The following is a 25,752-nucleotide window of genomic DNA, read 5'->3' as shown; positions in this document are numbered from 1 at the left end:
CCCCCTCTTGCTGTCCCCTCAACCCAATTTCTTGAGTCTTAGATGTACTACCTGCTCTTTGGCAGGCAGCTGCAAATAAAATTTCAAAGTCTAAGCATGTGTTTGCTCACTTAATTAATGTAAGCAACAGAGAACTAAATTTGAACTTTGGAAAAAGTCTGTTAATAAATGACTAATAACAGAATTGTCAGAGTGTAGAAAGAAACACAGGGGGAAAAACATCCCAGGGTTTGCAATAGCCCAGGAAAATGTCCTCTCGGCTTGTTTGCATCAGTGATTATGAACAACATGCTAAATCTGTACTTCAGAAGTCTATATATGACTATTATAAATCTGGGGCAAATGATCAGGAAACCTTGGCTGATAATATTGCAGCATTTTCCAGGTAAGAATATTTTTAAAATCATGTTTTAAAATTATACAAAGATATTCTATCAAAGCACAATATTTCAGTTTTAATAATGATGGTATGGACTTACTTGTTTAGATATTATGTTTAGTAGAGAGGGAAAATTCATGGGGCTGTGAGAAATATTGGGCTTTAAATTTGCTTGGAAAAAGCTAACCCTAAATTTCCTCACTTGGAATTATGTGGATAATTCACCTAACTGTGTATAAAAATGGTGATAAATTCTGATGATTCCATTCTCTTTTTCTCTGACAGTCTAATTTATGGTATAGAAAACTGTTAGTATTAAACAGGAGATAACTGTCTTATCTGGGCAAACCAGATCAGATGGTTGCCTCAAATGTTGCCATCATGCTGCTTTTCCATTATCATTCATTTTGATTACTGTTTTCTAAATTTTTACTTTAGATTCAAGTTTGTCTATATGGCATTAATCTTTCACTTTGTGGTTTCTTTTCTCCTCCAAAGGGCTTCATCTCTCTTCCCAAATTAGTTTTCCACTGACTTTCATATTTCAAAGCCCAAGATGGTGGATGTCACAGCTTATGCAGTTAGGAAATGGTTTATTTGCTGGAGTAGGGGAGGGAGCCCTCAATATACTACAGTCTATGAGGCTCATGCACCTGTAGTGAAGCCAGCAAATGTGGGCACTCATGGATGGTAATAAACAAAAAGGGAAAAAAGTACCCAGGTGAAAGAATCTGCCTTTCTTCCTGATTTCTGCTTTAGCCTAGAGCAAAATCACTCAGGCTCATTTTCCTATGTGTGTATTAGGAGAAATGAAATCATTCTAACCATGGTGTTTCCCAGCAAACAGCACCAAATCACCTACAAATCAGTGTATGAGCCTGAGCGTGGGGTGAAAGGCAGGGGAGGCTTCCCCAAACTCCTTCAAGCCTTGACTTTGTCTCAGATCTTTCCTGGGACACAAATGAGATTTAATAAATGCTAGGGAGCCATGGAAAGGGAAAAGCTGGCAAAGAGTGGAGCTGCTTAAACTTCTGATGATTTTATCCAACTGCTATGGGGTATTTCAGGTCCTTCAATGTTTTCTGCTGTCAGAAGTTGCCCCTACTTGGGCTCATCTCAACTCTGTTCACAAGTGATGTGGTTTGCCTATTAGTAGTTTCCTGAAAGCAACACTTAAACCCAAATAGGTAATTTTAACCAAGGAAATCTCAGGGCCTTGGGAGGATAATGGAGTTGGTGTCCATCAGCATTCCTCAAGGCACAGTGCTCAAGGGACCACCTAGTCCATTTTTGCACAGCCTTCCTCGCCCTTTAACACCCCTCACCACATGCTGGTTGGTTAATTGCCTCACACATTAGGTATCTCAGTGGGTTCAATTCAATACATGTTGAGGATAGAGTGAGCCAGGTGAAGAAAGTTCTTGTCCAGTGGAGCTTACATTTCAAGGGATGCACATTGACCTTTGGCCTCCAAAATACTGGTGGCTGAACTGGTGAAAAATGGACCCAAAACAATTGGCCCAATGGACATCTTCAAGATGGAGCGAAGGGGTGTAGCAAACCAGACACCTCTTCAACCCTTGAAATTCTAGAAACCTTGTGAGACACAGAAGACTGTGGTGACTTCTGTGTGGCCTGGAAAAGCACCTCACAGCTTCTGTGAATTACACAGCTATTCCCAGCAGTGGGTATTCCCAGCCTACTCAGCCTAAGTATTGAGTGAGTAACTTAGGGACAGGACACAGACAATGAGAAGGAGTTTTAAATGCCACCTTTTCTATGAACCTTGAGCATTCTCTTTTGTTCAGCTTTAAAGGAGGGAAAAATGTACTATTAGACTCTTTTTTTTCTTCTGGAGGATAGAGGATTATTATCAACCATGTGAGGAGCTTTTATTACAACACACATTGCCTGTCTAGCATCTCCAATCCTTTTTTTGTCATGTAACTTGCTGGATGAACTTTCAGTTCTTACTCTGTATCATAAAGCTGATCAGATCAGATAAGATCAGTCGCTCAGTCGTGTCTGAAGAAGAGAAGTGAAAAGCAAAGGAGAAAAGGAAAGATATAAACATCTGAATGCAGAGTTCCAAAGAATAGCAAGAAGAGATAAGAAAGCCTTCTTGAGCGATCAATGCAAAGAAATAGAGGAAAACAACAGAATGGGAAAGACTAGGGATCTCTTCAAGAAAATCAGAGATACCAAAGGAACATTTCAGGCAAAGATGGGCTCAATAAAGGACAGAAATGGTATGGACCTAACAGAAGCAGAAGATATTAAGAAGAGGTGGCAAGAATACACAGAAGAACTGTACAAAAAAGATCTTCACAACCCAGATTATCACGATGGTGTGATCACTGACCTAGAGCCAGACATCCTGGAATGTGAAGTCAAGTGGGCCTTAGAAAGCATCACTACGAACAAAGCTAGTGGAGGTGATGGAATTCCAGTTGAGCTACTCCAAATCCTGAAAGATGATGCTGTGAAAGTGCTGCACTCAATATGCCAGCAAATGTGGAAAACTCAGCAGTGGCCACAGGACTGGAAAAGGTCAGTTTTCATTCCAACCCCAAAGAAAGGCAATGCCAAAGAATGCTCAAACTACCGCACAATTGCACTCATCTCACACGCTAGTAAAGTAATGCTCAAAATTCTCCAAGCCAGGCTTCAGCGATATGTGAACCGTGAACTTCCTGATGTTCAAGCTGGTTTTAGAAAAGGCAGAGGAACCAGAGATCAAATTGCCAACATCTGCTGGATCATAGAAAAAGCAAGAGAGTTCCAGAAAAACATAAAGCTGATCACGTGGAGGTAAAATAGATGTTCTTCGAGGTGATGGCTTTGGCTTGATGGGATGAAGGCAATCAGTCTGAAAGCTCTCATTCTAATTCAAATGAAGATGACAAATCAAGCAAACCTCAGATAACCCACTGTGACACACGACAGAGTATTTTAAAGACAGTTGTGAAATTTATAACCTCCCTATCCCAGGGGTATAGCAAATGGTGTGAATGCACAATGACACCTTTTATCTCTGCACCCAGCTCTGACAACCACCTTTTGGGGTTCTGGGGACACAGACCAGTTAGGTGACAAAGCAGTTGCTTGGAGATATTTTTGGGTAAGACTTGAGGTTGTAATGACATTGTGTCTGCTTCACACACACACACACACACACACACACAAAGACAAATAAAGTCAAATAGAACTACCCAAAGAACGGAGTTTCCTATTGCAATTATGACAGGAACAATGAAAAATGTCAGCTTGTTAGATTTCGTGTGGGCTGAAAGTTTGGAGTTAATTTTCAAAAGGATAGTTCTTAGATTCTCTTATACATTAACCAGGGTTATAATGTGAGAAACACATTATCTTTCTCAAACATGGTCTGCACACATTTTGTGGCTTTTTGTGAAATTATCTGGTGGAATATGATTCTCCAATTTGGGTGTTTATAAGTCATGGGATATTAGTAAAGGAAGCTCATCGTCCCTAATGCACTTAGTGACACTGAAAATTGCATGGATTTTCTCAAATAAGAGGTGGTAAAAGTGACATCATTCCCTCTCTTAAACATTTGAGAAGCAATATATATTCACCAGGGGCATTGTTAGTGTTCTCATAGGTGTAAATGTCACAGAATCATTCAGCTACTTGGCACCACAGGTAAGCAAGCTGATTTTTCTCTTGCATTATGAAAAGCGGTTAATTGTCTCATTTTTTGAAAAGTCACATGGCAAGAGATCTCACATGAGTTCCGTCATCTTCTCATCCTTCTCCGTCCTCATCATTCTTCTCCCTTTTCTTTTCTTCTCTTCATCTCCCTCCCTCTCCCCTGGAAATCTCTCTCTCTCCCCACGTTGGACCTCAAAGCTGTGGTTTTTTATCCAGACATGTATTACAAACTACACACACAAACACATGTGCGCACGCGTGCGTGCGCGCGCGCGCACACACACACACACACACATGCATATTTCAGGAGATTCATGGGCCTTCTGAAACTTATCTACGCACAGAGGCACTCCGAAAATGGCTTGACTGTTTAAATATAGTATTTACCTGGCTGTGTTTTCTTCCGACTTAAATTCCTTCTTCTTTACCAAGTGTCTCAGAAGTATCAATATTCCAGTTAAATGTTTTAAAGTTCTCTCAATATTGAGAAATAAATAGTAACAAATAAGATTTTAAAACTTGTAGCATATTTTACATATACATATACACAATTTATGTATGTATATATATGTTATGCATTTTTAATGCTTAGAATAAGTAATTCATGTGGAGAAATTAATATGATCATCATTTTTATTGCTTAGTTGCTAAGTCGTGTTGGACTCTTTTGTGACACCATGGACTTTAGCCCACTAGGCACCTCTGTCCATGAAATTTTCCAAGGAAGAATATTGGAGTGGGTTGCCATTTCCTCATCCAGGGGATCTTTCTGACCCAGGGATTGAATCCGAGTCTCCTGCATTGGCAGGCAAATTCTTTTCCACTGAGCCATTTGGGAAGACATGATCATCTTACAGTACTTATAAATTATTAATTCACTGTGTTGAGTTGGTGGGATTCAATAACAGCACAGAACTTCAAAACTGGATGATGAGAGGGTTTCTTCCTTCATCAGTGTACTTCCTCTTGGGGACCTGATTTATGATAACATAAAATTGAGGCCCTTGTTGGATGTTAAAATGATTTCCACTTTTGCACCACTTCATTTAAGAAACCTTTGAAAAATGTTTATTATTCAGCTGGTTCAATTGTTTTGTCAATCTTCATATTTTTTTCCAAAGTGGAAGTCCCATAAAACCAGGGTCCAAGGTTGTAGTAAGCTAGTTTTATGTAAGATTGTGAAAAAATAACTTAAATTCGGGATGAGATTGGGTGGGGCTTGCAGAACTATTGGGATTACCTGACAAGGTTAAGTTGTAATTGCTCTTTGGAACATTTCAAAATGTGAAGGACTTTTTAGAAAGCATACATTTTCCACGCCACTGATCTCATCTAATTTGGTCTAGGAATTGCATTTTGTGCTGTTGGTTGATGCCTCTGTAATGTCATCATCAGGGCAGGAAATTATATGTGTGGGAAGCAAGAGCATAGTTATTAAAGTGACTTCGCCACCTCGTGGACAAGCATGAAATTGCTGCCTGTAGAGGAAAGGGTTGAGCCTTGCGTGATTCAAGGGGAACTGGATATCTGAAAATGTTCCTTCTGACACACAAACACACGCATGGCTAATGCCCTGCAGCTCTGTGTGTGCTCTTCATAAAAGCTTCCATTGTTTTCTCAGCTCTAAGTAAATATTAATGCCTTCCAAGGCCAGCATGCCAACGGCTGCTATTAAATCTTTTTCTCTCATTCTAATAATACACTTAGAGATGACTGGTAGTAAAATTTCTCTTCAAGGTTTCTGCATCTCCCCATTCAGAATGGAGATCAAAGAATCATGCTGTGAGGGTCAGTTGAGAAGAAAAGACTTCCAGCAGCAGAGCATGTGGTGTGACAGAAAATCAAGACAATTATGTTGTTCAAAGGAATTGCAGAGAAATCACCGTTAAACTTCTTTATTATGTTTTGCAGGGGTTGGATGTTTTTACTTTATTATGTGAGGAAGGATTATATTACAGACCCTTAGCTATTCCTCAAAGCAACATTAAGGCAGAATTTCTTCTTCCGCTGGAGGAAGTAGGCTTCAATTAAGTCTTGGGAGGTTCCATTTATTTTGGTGACTCTGTTACTAAATCACACTTCACTGTATTAATGAAAAATCTTGATCTATCTGGAAGCAGAATTAAATCTAAGTCCTGAAGGTGAGTGCTAGTTAGGTATATATGCATGTGTACTCACAGGTTTATTGCCTTAATGCTCATGAGAAACTGGGGCTGTATGTTCTTCAGTTTTAATCAATTACTAATGAGGAGAAAATAATCCTGAACAAATAGGAGATATAAATTTTGCAGAGAGAAAAGAGAACTAGTTTTCCTGTAAATTTTACTAGTTTGTTTCTTGGTTTGTTAGTAACTTACATTGCTACACAAAAGAACTGCAGAAAAAATAATTTTAGATAATGGTCAGGGGTCAAAAATTCTTTGGGTCAAAAATTCCAGTCTCTGCCAAATAACATTTTTGGGGAAAATGCTCAATTTACTAAAAAAAAACCCCATCTTACCTTATCGTCATACTTCAATGGATACAGAATTCAGATCAAGGATTTTGAAGAAACCACATCATAATTTTACAAGTAATTGCCTGAAGCTACTGTCTGTAAGAAAAAAGAACAGTTGACGTAGACATAGGATATCTTCTTAAACTCTAATCTAATGCCCATGCCATTCTATACTGTCTTCAAAATGGCTTGGAAGAAGTGAAATGAAAGCTATGTTCACACAGAAACCTTCCGGTGAATGCTTATGGTGGCATTATATATTATCACCCCAAGTTGAAAGATTCCAAATATTCTTATCTTGAGAATGGATAAACTGTGCTACATTTTTACGATGGAATACTCACCATCAACTGAAAACAACAATTATTGATGCTTGCAGCAATATGGATGAATCTCAAAAGCATTAGGCTGAGCTAAAAAAAAAAGTGAAAGTGAAAGTCACTCAGTCATGTCTGACTCTTTGCCACCCCACAGACTATATGGTTCATGGAATTCTCCAGGCCAGAATACTGGAATGGGTATCTGTTCCCTTCTCCAGGGGATCTTCCCAACCTAGGAACTGAACCCAGGTCTCCCATATTGCAGACGGATTCTTAACCAGCTGAGCCACATCCCAAGCCTGATTCAAAATGCCATATACTAGAGTTGACCTTTGAATATGGATTTGAACTTAGCAGGTACGCATATACATGGGTTTTTTTTTTTTTTTTTTTTTTACACCGAAAAGGTAGTACATGATCTGCAGTTGCTTGAATCTGTGGATGTGAAACCAGAGATCTGGAGGATCCAACTGTAAAGTTATACACAGATTTTCCACTGTGCAAAGGACTGACCCACCCCACTACCCCTGCCCTGTTCAAGGATCAATTATATATAATTTCAGGACGAACTATATATGATTCCATTTTTATGATATTCTTGCAAAGTAAAACTATAGGAACAACAACAACAAAATGATCAGAGGATGTTAGGGGATTGAAAGGAAATGGGGCAATTTTTCAGGATGGTGGAACTCTTCTAGATCTTGATTGTCTGGATATGCAAATGTGTTTCTCAAAGAGCAAAAGGCTGTAGACTCAAATGGGCGATGTCTACGGTTTGATTGTTCTTGACTAAGAACAATAACTTGAGAGGTTTATTATTAATCTTATTGATAACTTTCTATCTTAACAAGCATTAAAATTTCCTAATTTCCTTGAGCTTTGTGAAGTAATTTGCTTGCTGGGAAATACACAAGAATATCTTCTTTTTCTAACTCAAACACTTGAAATTCTCAAACCTTTTCTCCACCCTCCCCCAAATTCTAGGTGGAAGCTATATCCAAGGATGCTCCGGAATGTTGCTGAAATAGACCTGTCGACTTCTGTTTTAGGGCAAAAAGTCAGCATGCCGATCTGCGTTGGGGCCACTGCCATGCAGTGCATGGCTCACGTGGATGGGGAGCTTGCAACGGTGCGAGGTAGGAAGAAGGTTCTCACTCAAAGGACAGAAACAAACTAACATTTAGTGACTGTCTCCTCTGTATGCATCAAGCAAACACTTCCCTGGATGTTTTTATACTCACAATAGTTAAGCTCACTGACTGGCATAGAAATGCCTGTTCTTGCACGTCCTGCTCTTCTACCTTCTAGATGTATTACTTTAGCAAGATACTCTGTGTGCTTCAGCTTTATTAGCTGTAAAATGGGGATAAAAATAACACCTACCTCCCTGGATTACTGTAAGGATTAACTGAATTTTCACATACAAAGTACCAGTACCTGGCATGGAGTAGTGGCTCACTGACTTTTATTCATACTGTGAGTATTAATATCAACATCTCAAAAAATTGAGGTCTGAGAAAGGGACTCACCCATGGTGACACAACTAGGCATACAGAGATGGACTCAACTTCACATCCACCTCATTTTCAAAGCTCTTTTTGCTTCCCCTAAACCCACATGATTCTCACTGTCAAACAGCAAATACTGTGACTTGGTTGGTTATGTTTTCTGCTATAGTTTGCTTATGGATGGGTTATATTCCCCAAAATAGAGTGTTTTCAACTGCCTTAGGAGGGAATAATGAGAAATTCAAATATGAAATGCAGAAATTCCTAATTAAGGGTAATTTGTCAACTTCCCAGTCTGCTAGCAACTATGGATATTTGAAAAGGTATGTGCAGTGATAAATCTCCCCACATTCTGCTTCAGAAGCATGTATAAAAGTTGGTAACACATTTTATCTGATTTTTTTTTTTTTTATGCTAAGGACGGCAGGTAGGAGAAGGAAATGGCAACCCACTTCAATATTATTTCCTGGAGAATCCCATGGGCAGAGGAGCCTGGCAGGCTATAGTCCATGGGGTCGCAAGCGTCGGACAAGACTTAGTGACTAAACCAAGGAAGGCAGGAAATTCAGGACCAAAGAGCAGGAACTAAATACTATTTTTAAAGAATTTTAATTCTAAGAATCAAGGAGCTTGTGAATTCACTTTCCTCCTTGAAATGTCTTCCACAAACTACTGCTTTGAATATCAGCCTGACTCAGTGAGATTGTGCTGGGAAGATTTAGGTCTTTAATTTTGGGACCACAGAGACAAGTGACCCTTGGAGCCCCAACCATTTATCTACAGTAATCCTGAAATATGGAGAGAGAGAAGGGGAAAAAGGAGAAATGGTATTGGTCTACTTAAAATTTGGATAAGAGAGAACTTCTCAAACATGTTATAGATCACAAAGAGTAAAACAAAAGCAAACAAGTCAGCATACACACAAAAATGGAAATTTCCACACTCTCAAATTTCTATAAAAGATTAAAACAAATGGTAAACCAAAATGAATTGAAAAAATATGAGACTGCAAAAGGTTAATGTCCTTTTTGTGTAAAGAGCTTTATGTTTGAATAATAAAATAACATATAACCCCTAAATGGAGGAAAAGATGTAAATGAAAAAATTCAAATAGGACATTCACAAATGTAGACATAAAATGGCCAATAAACATATTAAATATATAAAATATTTTATCATATCCATGATTATCAAATAAATATAAATTATAATATTGTGTTTTCTGACTATCAAATTATATTATTTTAAGATTAAATCGTGGGATGAGATTATATGCATGTTGAAAATGTGCATTTTTAAGAGAAACCTATATGCAGGTCAGGAAGCAACAGTTAGAACTGGACATGGAACAACAGACTGGTTCCAAATAGGAAAAGGAGCACGTCAAGGCCGTATATTGTCACCCTGCTTATTTAACTTATATGCAGAGTACATCATGAGAAACGCTGGACTGGAAGAAGCACAAGCTGGAATCAAGATTGCCAGGAGAAATATCAATCACCTCAGATATGCAGATGACACCACCCTTATGGCAGAAAGTGAAGAGGAACTAAAAAGCCTCCTGATGAAAGTGAAAGAGGAAAGTGAAAAAGTTGACTTAAAGCTCAACATTCAGAAAATGAATCATGGCATCTGGTCCCATCACTTCATGGGAAATAGATGGGGAAACAGTGGAAACAGTGTCAGACTTTATTTTTGGTGGCTCCAAAATCACTGCAGATAGTGATTGCAACCTTGAAATTAAAAGACACTTACTCCTTGGAAGGAAAGTTATGACCAACCTAGACAGTATATTAAAAAGCAGAGACATTACTTTGCCAACAAAGATACATCTAGTCAAGGCTATGGTTTTTCCAGTGGTCATGTATGGATGTGAGAGTTGGACTGTGAAGAAAGCTGAGCACCGAAGAATTGATGCTTTTGAACTGTGGTGTTGGCAAAGACTCTTGAGAGTCCCTTGGACTGCAAGGAGATCCAACCAGTCCATCCTAAAGGAGATCAGTCCTGGGTGTTCACTGGAAGGACTGATGCTGAAGCTGAAACTCCAATACTTGGGCTACCTCATGCGAAGAGTTGACTCATTGGAAAAGGCCCTGATGCTGGGAGGGATTGGGGGCAGGGGAAGAAGGGGATGACAGAGGATGAGATGGCTGGATGGCATCACCGACTCGATGGACATGAGTTTGGGTAAACTCCGGGAGTTGGTGATGGACAGGGAGGCTGGGCATGCTGCGATTCGTGGGGTTGCAAAGAGTCAGACACAACTGAGAGACTGAACTAAACTTAGGAGGAGTATAAAGTGGAATAATCTTTCTAGAAAATAGTTTGGAACTGTTTGTCAAAGCTTTAAAAATACCAATTCCATGTGATGCTATAAATTTCCTCTAGGAATTCCAAGGAAATATTTATGATTTTGAGGAATGACATTTCTTCAGGAATTTTTATGCCTGTTATTATTATTTTTTAAGTATTTGCCTATTTGGCTGTGTCAGGTCTTAGCTGAGGCATGAGGGATCTTTTGATGCAATGCAGATTTGCAATGAAGTTTCAATGTGGGGTCTAATTCCCTTGCCAAGGATGAAAACCAGGCCCCCTGCATTGGAAGTGTGGAATCTTGGCCACTGGACCACAAAGGAAGTCCCGTCCCTGTTATTTTTAATAAGAAAAAGTTAGGAAAATAACTCAAATGTCCCAGAATTAGAGATTGGTTGCAAAAAAATAGGATGCATAAAAAATGGGGTAAACATTTAAAAATTATATGAAATGAAGAGTTGACTGGCATAGAAATAGAATTTTTAAAAAGCCGTTATAAACTGTATTAAGGTCCTAGAATATATTTACTTTTGAGGACCAAGAATGTAGACCACATTTTACAAAATTTTATTTGTGGGTTATGGATATTCTGACTATAGGATCAGATGTGACTCTATAACCTTCTTATTTTTGGTCTATATGTATAGAATTTTCTTTGATTTAGAAGAGTGCAATAAAAGTTAAATTTAAAATAAGAGAGAAAACTGGAGAAGGAACCATGGAGGAATGGATGAGAATGGAAGGAAGTGAAGAAGGCAATAAGCAAAGCTTATTGAATTGATAAAACACCCTGAAGCTGCAAATTATTTTTACATAAATCACTATATTTGCTATTTGACAGGTGTCACTGTCCCCAGCAGGTGAAGAGCTGGTTCCATACAGAGCAAGTTTTCATAGTTAGTGATTAATAGGACTTATTCTCCAACTCACTTCTGATGATTCCAAGGTCACTACTCCTTTTTGCTGGGAGTAAGGTGGGAAGAAAAATGAGAAGAAAGCTTACTTAGAAACTACTTTGACAGCCTAGGCATGACTGTTTTATCTAACACTATTTCCTGCCAGCGCTAACTCTGAGGCATTATTAAAGGCCTACTGGAGTCTTACCCCTTTAGATTTATTTATTAAGCACTTAATACCATGCTCCAGGCACTTTTATAAACATATTACAAGTATTAAAGCATCACATCCTCCAAACAACCCAAAGAGGTAGGTACTATTATTAGGCCCATTTTATATATGAGAAGTAATGCTGTGCCCCAACCAGTAACGCTGAAGAAGCTGAAGTTGAACGGTTCTATGAAGACCTACAAGACCTTTTAGAACTAACACCCAAAAAAGATGTCTTTTTCATTATAGGGGACTGGAATGCAAAAGTAGGAAGTCAAGAAACACCTGGAGTAACAGGCAAATTTGGCTTTGGAATACGGAATGAAGCAGGGCAAAGGCTAATAGAATTTTGCCAAGAGAATGCACTGGTCATAGCAAACACCCTCTTCCAACAACACAAGAGAAGACTCTACACATGGACATCACCAGATGGTCAATACTGAAATCAGATTGATTATATTCTTTGCAGCCAAAGATGGAGAAGCTCTATACAGTCAGCAAAAACAAGACTGGGAGCTGACTGTGGCTCAGATCATGAACTCCTTATTGCCAAATTCAGACTGAAATTGAAGAAAGAAGGGAAAACCACGAGACCATTCAGGTATAACCTTAATCAAATCCCTTATGATTATACAGTGGAAGTGAGAAATAGATTTAAGGGACTAGATCTGATAGAGTGCCTGATGAACTATGGACTGAGGTTCATGACATTGTACAGGAGACAGGGATCAAGACCATTCCCATTCAAAAAAATGCAAAAAAGCAAAATGGCTGTCTGGGGAGGCCTTACAAATAGCTGTGAAAAGAAGAGAAGCGAAAAGCAAAGGAGAAAAGGACAGATATAAGCATCTGAATGCAGAGTTCCAAAGAATAGCAAAAAAAGATAAGAAAGCCTTCCTCAGCGATCAATGCAAAGCAATAGAGGAAAACAACAGAATGGGAAAGACTAGAGATCTGTTCAAGAGATTTAGAGATACCAAGGGAACATTTCATGCAAAGATGGGCTCGATAAAGGACAGAAATGGTATGGACCTAACAGAAGCAGAAGATATTCAGAAGGGGTGGCAAGAATACACAGAGGAACTATACAAAAAAGATCTTCACGACCAAGATAATCACGATGGTGTGATCACTGACCTAGAGCCAGACATCTTGGAATGTAAAGTCAAGTGGGCCTTAGAAAGCATCACTATGGACAAAGCTAGTGGAGGTGATAGAATTCCAGTTGAGCTATTTCAAATCCTGAAAGATGATGCTGTGAAAGTGCTGCACTCAATATGCCAGCAAATTTGGAAAACTCAGCAGTGGCCACAGAACTGGAAAAGGTCAGTTTTCATTCCAATCCCAAAGAAAAGCAATGCCAAAGAACGCTCAAACTACCGCACAATTGCACTCATCTCACATGCTAGTAAAGTAATGCTCAAAATTCTCCAAGCCAGGCTTCAGCAATACATGAACCGTGAACTTCCTGATGTTCAAGCTGGTTTTAGAAAAGGCAGAGGAACCAGAGATCAAATTGCCAACATCCGCTGGATCATGGAAAAAGCAAGAGAGTTCCAGAAAAACATCTATTTCTGCTTTATTAACTATGCCAAAGCCTTTGACTGTGTGCATCACAATAAACTGTGGAAAATTCTGAAAGAGATGGGAATACCAGACCACCTGACATGCCTCTTGAGAAACTTGTATGCAGGTCAGGAAGCAACAGTTAGAACTGGACATGGAACAACAGACTGGTTCCAAATAGGAAAAGGAGCACGTCAAGTCAGTATATTGTCACCCTGCTTATTTAACTTCTATGCAGAGTACCTCATGAGAAACGCTGGGCTGGAAGAAGCACTAGCTGGAATCAAGATTGCCGGGAGAAATATCAATAACCTCAGATATGCAGATGACACCACCCTTATTGCAGAAAGTGAAGAGGAACTAAAAAGTCTCTTGATGAAAGTGAAAGAGGAGAGTGAAAAAGTTGGCTTAAAATTCAACATTCAGAAAACGAAGATCATGGCGTCAGGTCCCATCACTTCATGGGAAATAGATGGGGAAACAGTGGAGACAGTGTCAGGCTTTATCTTTTTGGGGCTCCAAAATCACTGCAGATGGTGACTGCAGCCATGAAATTAAAAGATGCTTACTCCTTGGAAGAAAAGTTATGACCAACCTAGATAGCATATTGAAAAGCAGAGACATTACTTTGCCAACAAAAATTCGTCTAGTCAAGGCTATGGTTTTTCCAGTGATCATGTGTGGATGTGAGAGTTGGACTGTGAAGAAAGCTGAGCACTGAAGAATCGATGCTTTTAAACTGTAGTTTTGGAGAAGACTCTTGAGAGTCCCTTGGACTGCAAGGAGATCCAACCAGTCCATTCTGAAGGAGATCAGCCCTGGGTGTTCTTTGGAAGGACTGATGCTAAAGCTGAAACTCCAGTACTTTGGCCACCTCATGCGAAGGGTTGACTCATTGGAAAAGACTCTGATGCTGGGAGGGATTGGGGGCAGGAGGAAAAGGGGATGACAGAGGATTAGATGGCTGGATGGCATCACCAACTCAATGGATGTGAGTTTGAGTGGACTCCAGGAGATGGTGATGGACAGGGAGGCCATGCGTGCTGCGATTCATGGGGTCGCAAAGAGTTGGACAGAACTGAGTGACTGAACTGAACTGATACATGAAAAACTGAAGCACACAGTAGACACCGAGGGTCACAAAATTGTGTGAATTTATAAATGATACAGATTAGGATTCAGACCTCGGCAGTCTGGCTCCACAGTTTGGGCTCTTAGCCACCTTGTGTTGTTTTTAATTTCCAGAAAATCCCACAAGTGTTATGAGGGGAAGCCCATTTATCTGTAAATCACAATTCCCTGAAAGTGAAGTGAAAGTGAAAGTTGCCCAGTCATGTCCAATTCTTTGTGACCCTATAGACTATATAGTCCATGGAGTTCTCCAGACCAGAATACTGGAGTGGGTAGCTGTTCCCTTCTCCAGGGGATCTTCCCAATCCAGGGATTGAAACCCAGGTCTCCTACATTGCAGGTGGATTCTTTACCTGCTGAGCCACCAGAGAAGCCCTAAAGGTAAAAGGGAAAAAATTTGCTATTTAAGGTGCAGGCGAAGCAGCCTATGCCTACCCCAGGAGAATGCAGGAGAGTGAAACACTTGATAGACGTTAGGATAAGGCAGAACAGGCAGAGCAAATGATGTAGTGACACCGAGAACACAGAGGAATTCGCAAGGAAAGGTTATACACACTGGCTTCAAGAAGCTAAGATCCTGAACAGGTTCTTGTCAGGCTACTGACACGACAGTTTATATTCCATATTTGTAGTAGAATCATCCCTCAAGGATTTCAACATTCTTAAGATTTCTTCTATGTTCCTATCACTGTCTATGGATTGATGGTCTATGTAGTATGGCTATTAATCCTCCAAAGTGGTGGTGATCAGCTCTTAACAAAAAGGGCTCCTTGGTTGGTATGTGTTGGTTGTGGGATGGATAGATTATTCAGAAGGAAAAAATGTGTGTCTGGAACAGATGCTATTGGTGCCCATCATATATTCCTTTGTTACTTCCCATTTCTATCAGAACATGCAACTTTTTGCCTAATATTTTCTCTGGCAACAGGAGCTGATGGGGGTGGTGTTGGAAGTTGGTGAGTGGAAGGGCATCCTTCAGGCTGTTAGAAAAATACTCCAGCTCTCTTTGATCAGGGTCACGGAAGTATTTTCTCATCCTACCACCCAGGGTTTCCCCAGTAAGCCTGGGCCCCAGTTGCCTTCAGAAGTCACCTGCCCAATATCACACCCTTCCTTGGCTGCCTCCCTTTCCTCTTTCACTTTCCCATTCCTTCAGCTTAGCTTGTGATCATTCCCAAATAAAAGTCTCAGGCTCACAGTACTGTCTCATTGTCAGCTTCTGGAAGAATACAAACCAAGACAGTGGCTAACTGAATATTAATACAACCATAGGCACTTTAAAAGTGGAGGGATGCTTGTATTTGATAGAGATTGTTTCTTTCTCTCAAAACTGACGAAATCAACATGGAATTATACAGCTAATATTTGATTTACTTTATTGTTTCCAAATATGGACATACTCTCAAGCTAGCTTGATCCTTGTGGAGATTATGAAATCTATGGATGTTGTTGTGAAGGACTTTTTTTCTCACTCTCCTAATTATCTGGCCCTTAATGTAGCTTTCTTGTTTCCAGAGTCTTGGTCCCTAGCTAGCAGGAGAAATTGAAGCCAAGTTTGGAGAATAGGTGGAGAAGGAAACGGCAATCCACTCCAGTATCCTTGCCCCAAAAATCTCATGGACAGAGGAGCTTGGTGGGCTGCAGTCCATGGGGTGGCAAACAGTTGGGCACAACTGAGCGACTAACAATACTTGGAGAATAGGTGATAGTTAGCAGCCCTTTCTGAAGAAAGGGCTCCCCCTAGCTTGGTCAGTAAGATTTAAGTGAAGGATATTCAAATCCCCAGGGAATGGTCTGGCCTGAATAATTAGAATGAGCAGCTAGAAAGTTCTGAAAGTTGTCATGGTGCCAGGGTCTCACTGTTCTGCAAACTTCTTCATGGAGCCCTGCTTCAGGGGTCCTTGGGTCTTTCTCCTTACCACTGTGGGACATGTCCCCAGTACCAACTAAACCCCAAAACAGAGCTCTCTGTTTTTACATGACTGTGATTGTAGAGTGACCAGTGGAACTACACTTTCTTTCTTTTCAAAATGGCAATGAAAGAGCAAGCTGTGGTTGCATTTCAGATAAAAATTCATTTGTAACAGGGTATCCTATGTCTATTTGCTATAGCTGGCAACCCTACTTTAATAAGAGATCTTACCTCTAGAAGTTCTTGTGAGAATCACATGGGATAAATGTTGGGAAAAGCTTCCTGAAGTGGGGCTCAACTTTTATTTGCCCCTGAGATTCCAAGTCCCTAAAATATTTCTCTTCCATACATTCCGCACATCAGAAAAGTACACTCCATTTATATCTTAGTGGAAGTAAAGAATGCTCTTTTTACTTTGCTTAATTTTTTTTTTAAGTTTTATGCAGAAACCTCAAAAAATGGCTTTTAGGGCCAGGTTGGTAATGTAAATGTGCAAGGAGAGATGAAGTTGAGAAAACAACAATGCAAGCTCAGTGGTAGAGAGGGTACCATGCCTAGACTGCATATTCCGTGGAAGGAGGGTAGCCCCATCTTACCTCCAGCTAACTGATGCCCTATGGGAATGAGAATGTGGGTCTGCCAAATCTTCAAAAAAATTTTTTTTAAGAGAAGCCAGAAACCTTGATTTTTATGTGCAATCTCCTGGTTTTTAAACGTTGGCAAATAAATCAAAATTCTTTAAAACACTGTTTGGGGCAACAATGTGTGGGCCAAAGTAAATACTTTTGTGGGCTACAACTGACCACTGAGCTGCCAGGCTGGGGCATCTGATTTATGTGGAAATTCACCACTAACTAGTTTCGCTCCTTGAGGCGGGACATTTCCACTCTCTATGATTACGCTCCTGCACTGATAAAGTGAGCTGCTTATGCAAGAGCAGTGGTTTATTTCCGGTGTCCCAAGGAGCTGGAGTTGTTTCCAAGTATCTCAGGGAAGTTAAGTGTGTCACTGAGCACACAGCTACTTTTGTTACTTATTGGGATTCAAAAGAGTGACCCTTCAAACAAAGGGTTCTGTTGCTAAGACAGAAACAAAGAAAAAGTATTCAAAAGTAGAAAACTCCCAACAGGAATAGATGGTCTTTACAATTTTTTCAGCATATAAATAAATTATTTTGTTCCATTTTTAAAATGTCATCAAATACAAAAAGAGAGACCAAAGTAGAGACCTGCCCTTCCTTACATTTCTGGAACTTCCTCCCAGCCCACTTACTTTCAACTCTATGCCAGCTCTGGAGGATAGAGAGTGTGGAGTGAGTATCTACCTACACTGGATTTTTATTTCTTAAAGCTGCCTTCTTGGTTTGGAGGAGACTGATCAGATAAGTATTTATCTCTGGATCTTGCTGAAAACAAATAGGTGTTTAAAAAACACATATAAATTTTAAAAGTGATACTTCAAAGTCTTGTGGAAAATTATAATAGCCAACATTTATTTAGCAATTAATATGTGCCAGGAAATTTGAATTTTTAACTCATCTATCCCCTGCTGCTGCTGCTGCTAAGTCGCTTCAGTTATGTCTGACTCTGTGTGACCCCATAGACGGCAGCCCACCAGGCTCCTCCGTCCCTGGGATTCTCCAGGCAAGAACACTGGAGTGGGTTGCCATTTCCTTCTCCAATGCCTGAAAGTGAAAAGTGAGAGTGAAGTTGCTCAATTGTGTCTGACTCTTAGCGACCCCATGGACTGCAGCCTACCAGGGTCCTCCACCCGTGGGATTTTCCAGGCAAGAGCACTGGAGTGGGGTCCCATTGCCCTCTCCGATCTATCCCCTAGTGGTGTCTTAAAATGTGTGAGCCCAAAGCCCTTTATCCAACTCCTGTGGATGTGGAAACTGAGGCTTGGAGAGATTAAATGCCTGGTTCAAGATTATTAATCACAATACACAATGTTGTCTATAATACTCTGGCCAGTTACTGATATTACCAAATGTCATATCAGTCTAATTGCAGCAAGATCCCTACAGCAAGCTATATGTTATATAGTCTTGGAATATTAACTGCAAATGTTCTATGTTTTTACAGTTTTATCCCTTTAGTTTTGAGAGTATGGAATAAGCCACAGGATATGAAACTTATTAGGAAATAGGAACCTTGTGCAAAATTCAGGAGCATGAATAAAGGTGCTTAAACTTTAAACAAACAAAAATTAAAATTCTTTTAAGATGGAAGGGGGGCTTCCCAGGTGGTGCCAGTGGTAAAGAACCAGCCTGCCAAGGCAGGAGACATAAGAGACAAGGGGTTGATCCCTGGGTTGGGAAGATCCCCTGGAGGAGGACTCCAATATTGTTGCCTAGAGAATCCCATGGACAGAGGAGCCTGGAAGGCTATAGTCCCTGGCTGGCTACAGTCCATAAGGTTGCAGAGTCAGATACAACTGAAGCAACTTAGCATGCACACATGCAAGATGGAAGGAGTAACCAGGAAACATTCAGTGGAAAGCAGTTTGCCATGCACAGTGCTATGAATAAGAGGTTATTGCAATGGATGTCAACATTTTAATAATTGGTAATTATTATAACATTTAAGGAGCTTCCCCAGTGGCTCAGCAGGTAAAGAATCTGCCTGCAAAGCAGGAGAAACAGGAGATGCGGGTTTGATCCTTGGGTGGAGAAGATCCCCTGGAGGAGCAAATAGCAGCCCACTCCAGTATTCTTGCCTGAAAAAGCCTGATGGCCTACAGCCCAAAGGGTTGCAAAAAGTCAGACATGACTGAACAACTAAGCAAGCAATAATATTTAAGTAGTCATACAAATGCCCCTTACTTATAATGGCATATCTGTTTGAAACTGTATTAGATTGGGTTTTAATTTTTAAGTTTTATTCGTCATATAACCTTCAGGGATGAATACAAAATCAGTTCTCCAAAATATTAATATATTGAAACAAATAGAAATAATAAATACAAATGCTAGTAGCACATAAAGAGAGTGGTCTCATTAGGTTAAATTTCCATCTTGCAGAATAAGTAGAGTATATCTGATTTCTCGGAGAACTAATTAATAAAATGTTTACTATAGCATTGTGAAAATCTCTCTGGTTTTATGTACGGTGGATGTAGTAAAATTTTATTTCATTTCCCATGGAGGTACATTAGCTCTTTTGCTCTGTTTAATCATGGGAAATAATAATGAAAGAAAAAAAAAGAGATTAAATATTTACTTATGCTTTTGCATCTGACTTGTTATGTGAACAAATACCACATGAGGGAGTGCTGGGACCTCAAATAGAGAAAAATTAAAACCTACCCAATGCGTTCCAGGAATGCTCAGCATATTAGTAAATTCTTATTAAACTGTCAAAAAAAAAAAAAAAAGATTTTAAAAAGAAATTCCTACCCCTGGATGCAATTAGAGGCTACCACACAGGATTTGATGGGCCATAAAACCATTAAATCTAAACACTTTCTTTTTGAGGCTAAAAGGGCAGAACATTCCAAAGTGAAGTTTTGGGACTCAGTTGTGACTTGACCACCTATTAAGGTGCAGGTGGAACAGATTGCAGAGTGACACAAAGGCCCCAAAGAGCTGAATTAGGGTGTAGGTGAGAGATTTAGCTGTTGAATTTTCTGGATTTTCCGAGATTAAGTGATCAACCTTAACACTGAGTGAAAGACCATTCAGCAAGAAAAATTGTCATTTCCTTTGCTCCAGGCCCATACGATGTATTTTTGAAAGCTTTATTGATTTATATATTTATGTGTTGTACTAGGTGACCAAGTATATATATATGAGGAAAATATCACCATAAGTTTTAATTTTAACTAAATCCAGGAAAAGCACCAGATTTACTTTAAATGAAACTTTCACTATTTCTGAAGTGAGTGCCTTTTATATACCAGGTACTTGAACTTCACATCCCAATCATTAACCCTCACAATAGACCTGTGTGATCATGATCTTTTATCAGTCTCCTCATTTGACAATAGTGAAGGACACACTTGACCAGTATTGGTCGGTGGTTAAGATGGGGATTGAACCTAGATCTGTTTCACTCTAGAGTCTGATCCACTGATTTGTCTTCAGCCATTATTGTATCCACTTTTACTAAGAAGAAACAAAAGTAAGGAGGAATAAAGGAGAACTTTAGAGAACTATCTGTTCACTAAAACTTCGTCCAAATTACATCAGTTAAAAATTTGGAAGGGAATACCTCTTTGCATCGTTGTAGTATAAAACATCAATTTGTACATTTTCTTGCCCTTATTTTCAACCTATTTAATGACTACTGTATATTTTGGATATTCTGATTATTTAAAATGATCAAAAGTCAGTAAACGTGCTCTTTCTGTACATATACACATTACATGTACATACACACATACATATTGTATTGCTAACTCATTTCTGTCATGTCCAATTCTGTACGACCCCACGGACTGTAGCATGCTAGTCTCTTTTGTCCATGGGATTCTCCAGGCAAAGATACTGGAGTGGGGTGCCATTTCTTACTCCAGGGCACCGTCCCAACTCAGGGATTGAACATGTGTCTCTTATAGTCTCCTGCATTGGCAGGCGGGTTCTTTACCACTAGCGTCACCTGGGAAGCTTTATATACATATATAATAATGATTGTGGGCATCTTATATATCTGCACATATATAAATATATAATTCATATATAAAATTATTCAAAAAGTGATAGATTCAGCGTTGAAATTACTTTGCAGTGAGAGAAACTTCATTCATCTAAAACAGCTATTAAAAGATTAGACTTCAGCTGTTTTAAAGACCAACATCAAATGAAATAATTTTTAGTATTTTGCACCAGAACTGAGCAGCTTTCTTGAGAATGTGAGATTGCTTCTTCTCAAACTGTTAGTGCTCTGGAAGATATCAAAGTGTGACAGCTAGAAGGCAAAGGCTTACCTATGGATTCCAACATTCAGGGTGTTAGATTGAGGGAGGTTGATTGAAGTCACCATGTGTAAATCTGATACTCCTTGAAACCATCATTAAAAGGCATCTCACTGTGGTGTGGTCTTCATGCCAGCTGCCAGCTATGACAAGGCCTGGAGACTCAATAAAAATGAAAGAATTATAACCTGGGAATCATTACAGTAAAGCTAATGTTTTTGTCTATTGCAGAGTGTGGCCTCAGAGATGAAGTACGAACAAAGAAGGGTGGGCTAAGGAAGCCCATTAGGAAGAATTGTCCCGAAAATATTTCCACACAATGAAAAAGAGTTCTTGGTGTATAGTGACATTATGACCACTCAGAGTTACATTGTTTCAAAATCAGACCATGGAATGTCATGAAAACACTGGCTTCTTGGCCTTTTGAGGCAGGCTTTAAATTGGTTAAATTTTCTAAATTGTAAATGAATATTTTTGACCACTTCTGAGTATTTCACACATAATTATAGTAGAAGTTGTTTCTTAATTTAGATAACTGACTTTAGAACATTCTTTTTCTGAGTAATCTAAATGATAGGTTTCAACGTTGAGACAATAGTTTTAATTGTGTCTTTAACAATTCTGTGTAATAATAGCTTCCTAGGCAAAGAAACTCTGACCCCTCAGTGGCTAGTATGGTGCATGTTTATGCAAACACTTCAGTGTGTCAGACCCTGAGTTTAGAACCACACAACTGCTTGGTACATGATCATCGCATATTTTCCCTATTGCATAATGACTTCCTGTGCAGAGGACAAAATGGATTTTCTCAACAAAATTTTCAGCACAGATGTTTTGGTGACTAAGTTTTACAGAAGCATTTTAATCAAATGCACCTAAAAAAGCCCCTTTTTGCCCTTTCATAATATTACCCCTTTTCCTTAAACATATAATTTTGGAAGATTAACTCACCTTTCCCATAAAGGAGAGTTATTTTCAAAGAAATAATTTGTACCCAAAGTAGCACATTGCTTAATTGTTCTGCTCTGGTTTATTCCACATGAGTTAATGTCCCAAATAACAGACATCAATTCCCATTGATAACTTACAGTTCACATTGCTGTTTTTGTGGTAGTGAATAAACATCATTCTCAAATGTATTATAAATCTCTTCCTTGTCAAGCCTAGAATGATAAACTTTAGTTTCATTTGACAGTTTGGCATCTTATTTATATGTGTAATGCACCAACTCAGTGGATATGAGTTTGAGCAAACTCTGGGAGATCGTGAAGGACAGGGAAGTTTAGCGTGTTGTAGTTCATGGGGTCTCAGTTGGACAAGACTTAGTGACTGAACAATTGTTTGCCCTGATATTAAACATTGAGAACTATTTTATAATTGGTAAATTGTGCTTTCTTATCTTTGAGAAACCTCTCTTCCTCCTCATCTTCTGTCACTTTATTTTTATTTTGTTGCTTGCTTTTTCTTTGAATCTGAAATCTAGGAAGCTTGCAAATTCCGGATAAGCAAGATTATAAAATACATCTGATAATGGTTAAGTGTGCTGAGGGGTTGTTGTTTAGTCACTAAGTCATGTCCAACTTTTTTGTGACCCCATGGTCTGTAGTCTACCAGGCTCCTCTGTCCATGGGATTTCCTAGGCAAGAATACAGGAGCGAGTTGCCATTTCTTCCTCCAGGGGATCTTCCTGACCCAGGGATTGAACCCATGTCTCCTGCATTGGCAGGTAGATTCTTTACCACTGAGCCACCAGGGAAGCCCAAGGGGTTGTTGCTGTAGCGGACTTTAGTTCCCTGACTTTAAATCTTACTAAGAGATGAATTAATAAGAAAATGTTGCCAAGTTACCTGTGTCCCTCTACAGAGGAATAACAATGGAGAAGAAAAACACATTCAGCAGGACGTGGCTGGCAATTGACAAGACACAAGCCAGCCCTCTCCTGGCTTAAAGTATAGTCCACAAAACAAATGCCAGCATTACTAGGAAGCTTGTTGGAAACACAGAATCTTAGGTCATATCCCAGACCACTTGGGTCAAAATCTGAACTTTATCAACATCCGCATGTAATTCCTGTGCATGTTGAAGCTTGAGAAGCACTGGATGGAGACTGGAATGAAAGCTCCTGGTGGTTTCCAGCCAAAGGCATAGCTTAAATCCCCAAAGATGAAGTAGTGTTGGGTGTAGCTCAAATATTGTTTCCATCTGAAGGCCCTCCAAGACCTTCTGAGAGCCTCTGATTCCGTGATGATTGCCTGCAATGAGCAGGAACTGAGAAGCAGACTCTAGATGCATGGGAGATGTGTACAAAGTAGTCTTTGTTTAAAGAACTGAAACAGGCAGATTTAGCATCTCCTGAGATTTAAGGTCACAATAGCCCTCCTATCTGCTTGCCTCCACATTCAGATTACTTGGATTAGAAATAAATGTTTTATTTAAGGCTTGATGTAAAGTGAAACCCTGGCCAAACCTAGAAATACAATTGCATTTCTCAGCCATAGGGAGGATTTTGCCAACTTGTGCTGTTTTGCAAAGCTATTTACCTGTTCTATCCCAGCCAAATCACTGAACATTGGGTTTAGCCTTTGTTTCAACCAGAGGTGGCTGCATTCATATATAATATGAACTGATATAAACCTCAGTAGTTGTTTACAGATTTCATAGTGTAGGACACTGAATTAATTACATTGAATTTGGGGAGGTAGAATTAACTTGGTCTTATGCCAGATTATTGTAACCCATGTAGCATTTCCCCACCCTAGGGCATGTGATTTAATTCTAATAAAGAACTATTTGGATAGGTCTAAAGATAATTTTTGTTCTATTAAACAGAATGCACCAACATTTTCCACTAGCCCATAGCCCACTTTGATGTTGGGGGAGGGGTTAAAGCTGATAGTATTGATCTCATGATTTCCATATTATGCTTACAGTTGTAAAAGAGGGGAGAAACTAAAGAGTGTAGGGAAAATCTGAAACGTTTGCTTTCAGAAATTACTGCTTGATGGGCTTAGTGAATACTATAGGCACTAATATCTTCTCCATGGTTCTCTTCATGGAAATCTGTAGACAGATGAAGGACAGCCATGGGGAGTGGAGAATGGCATATTTTTGTTGTAACTCCTAGATTATTTGCTTTTGTCTTGCCATTGACTTTACAAAAAGATCACACCCCGGGAATGTAGGAATTTCCTCCTTTGATATCCCTCTATCAGCCATAGCCTGGAGTTTCTTGGCCTGGAGAAGGTTCCTCTCTTCCATAAGTGCTCTCTTGCTTCAGGAAGTAAGAATCTGACACTATATTTGTAAGGAAGAATGAATGTCTTGAGCATCAGTACCCTTGTAGAGAGGGCCTTCTCTGGTGGTCCAGTGGTTAAGACTTTGCACTCCCAGTATAGAGGGCCCTGTTTTGATCCCTTGTGGGGAACTAAGATCCTACATGCTGGAAGGTGTTGCCAAAAAAACAAAATGAAAAAATTAAAAAAAAAAAAAACCCAAAACATTGCAGAGGAAAGCTGTATGTTGAGAGGATTATGAATAATGAGAACTCCAGGTGCTTGACAAAATTCTAAAAATTTAAAAAGTTATCTAGAACTTCTTTTCCCAAATACTGTTAGGCATTCTCTCACTTAACCCTTTACAATTGCTTAGCTTTAGAGTTTACCAGAAAACATTCATAAATATCATCTCAATGGACCATCTGGCAATACTATGATGTGATGGAGTGGGTGGGGCAGCAGCTTTGGTTGAAGAATCTTTACAATTGAAATGTGCCTCATAGATGGTAAGCCTGAGAGTGCAGCCCAGACCTCTGACTCGTGTGTGTGTGTGTGTGTGTGTGCACGCGCGCTCAGTTGTGTCCGAATCTTTGAGACACCTTGGACAGTAGCCTGCCAGACTCCTCTATCCATGGAATTTTCCAGGCAAGAATACTGAAATGGGTTGCCATTTCCTACTCTAGGGGATCTTCCTGAGCCAGGGATCAAACCCACATCACTTGCATCTCCTGCACTGGCAGGCAGATTCTTTACCACTGCTTAAGAGATAGGAGAGATTGACATTATTACTTAGGTCATTTGTAGGGTTTTATCTTTGATGTTTCAATATCTAAAACCTTACTAGTGTCTCTTTAGTAGTGTGTGTGTTGGGGGGGGGTATGTATTTTTCAATAGCAGTGACTTGATGACTCTTTCTTCTAAATAAAGAAAAGAAACATATATCAAATATAAACAAAGTCTGAATATACCTAGAATATTAAGAGTTTATATGTCTATCCTTGAAGATTTATCTCAGGGATGATAAAACAGTATACCTGTGGCGGATTCATTTTGATATTTGGCAAAACTAATACAATTATGTAAAGTTTAAAAAAAAAAAAAGAGTGGATGGAAATAGGAAATAGAGTCATATGGGATCAATGTTTACTTAAT

At 39.4% G+C, this 25,752-nt stretch overlaps 1 protein-coding gene across 1 annotated transcript in view; it reads left to right on the top strand.

The window, feature by feature from the left end:
- Window positions 1-248: 248 nt before the first annotated feature.
- HAO1 (hydroxyacid oxidase 1) overlaps window positions 249-25,752 on the top strand; it is a 62,241-nt gene continuing 36,737 nt past the window's right edge. The window contains exons 1-2 of the mRNA XM_005900497.3: window positions 249-385; window positions 7,859-8,010. Coding sequence (XP_005900559.1) covers window positions 249-385; window positions 7,859-8,010 — 289 coding nt within the window. The remainder of the gene's footprint in view (window positions 386-7,858; window positions 8,011-25,752) is intronic.

The sequence above is a fragment of the Bos mutus genome, chromosome 13 (assembly GCF_027580195.1).
Source record: "Bos mutus isolate GX-2022 chromosome 13, NWIPB_WYAK_1.1, whole genome shotgun sequence".
Taxonomy (NCBI): domain Eukaryota; kingdom Metazoa; phylum Chordata; class Mammalia; order Artiodactyla; family Bovidae; genus Bos; species Bos mutus.
This window is presented reverse-complemented; position numbering and strand designations above follow the sequence as displayed.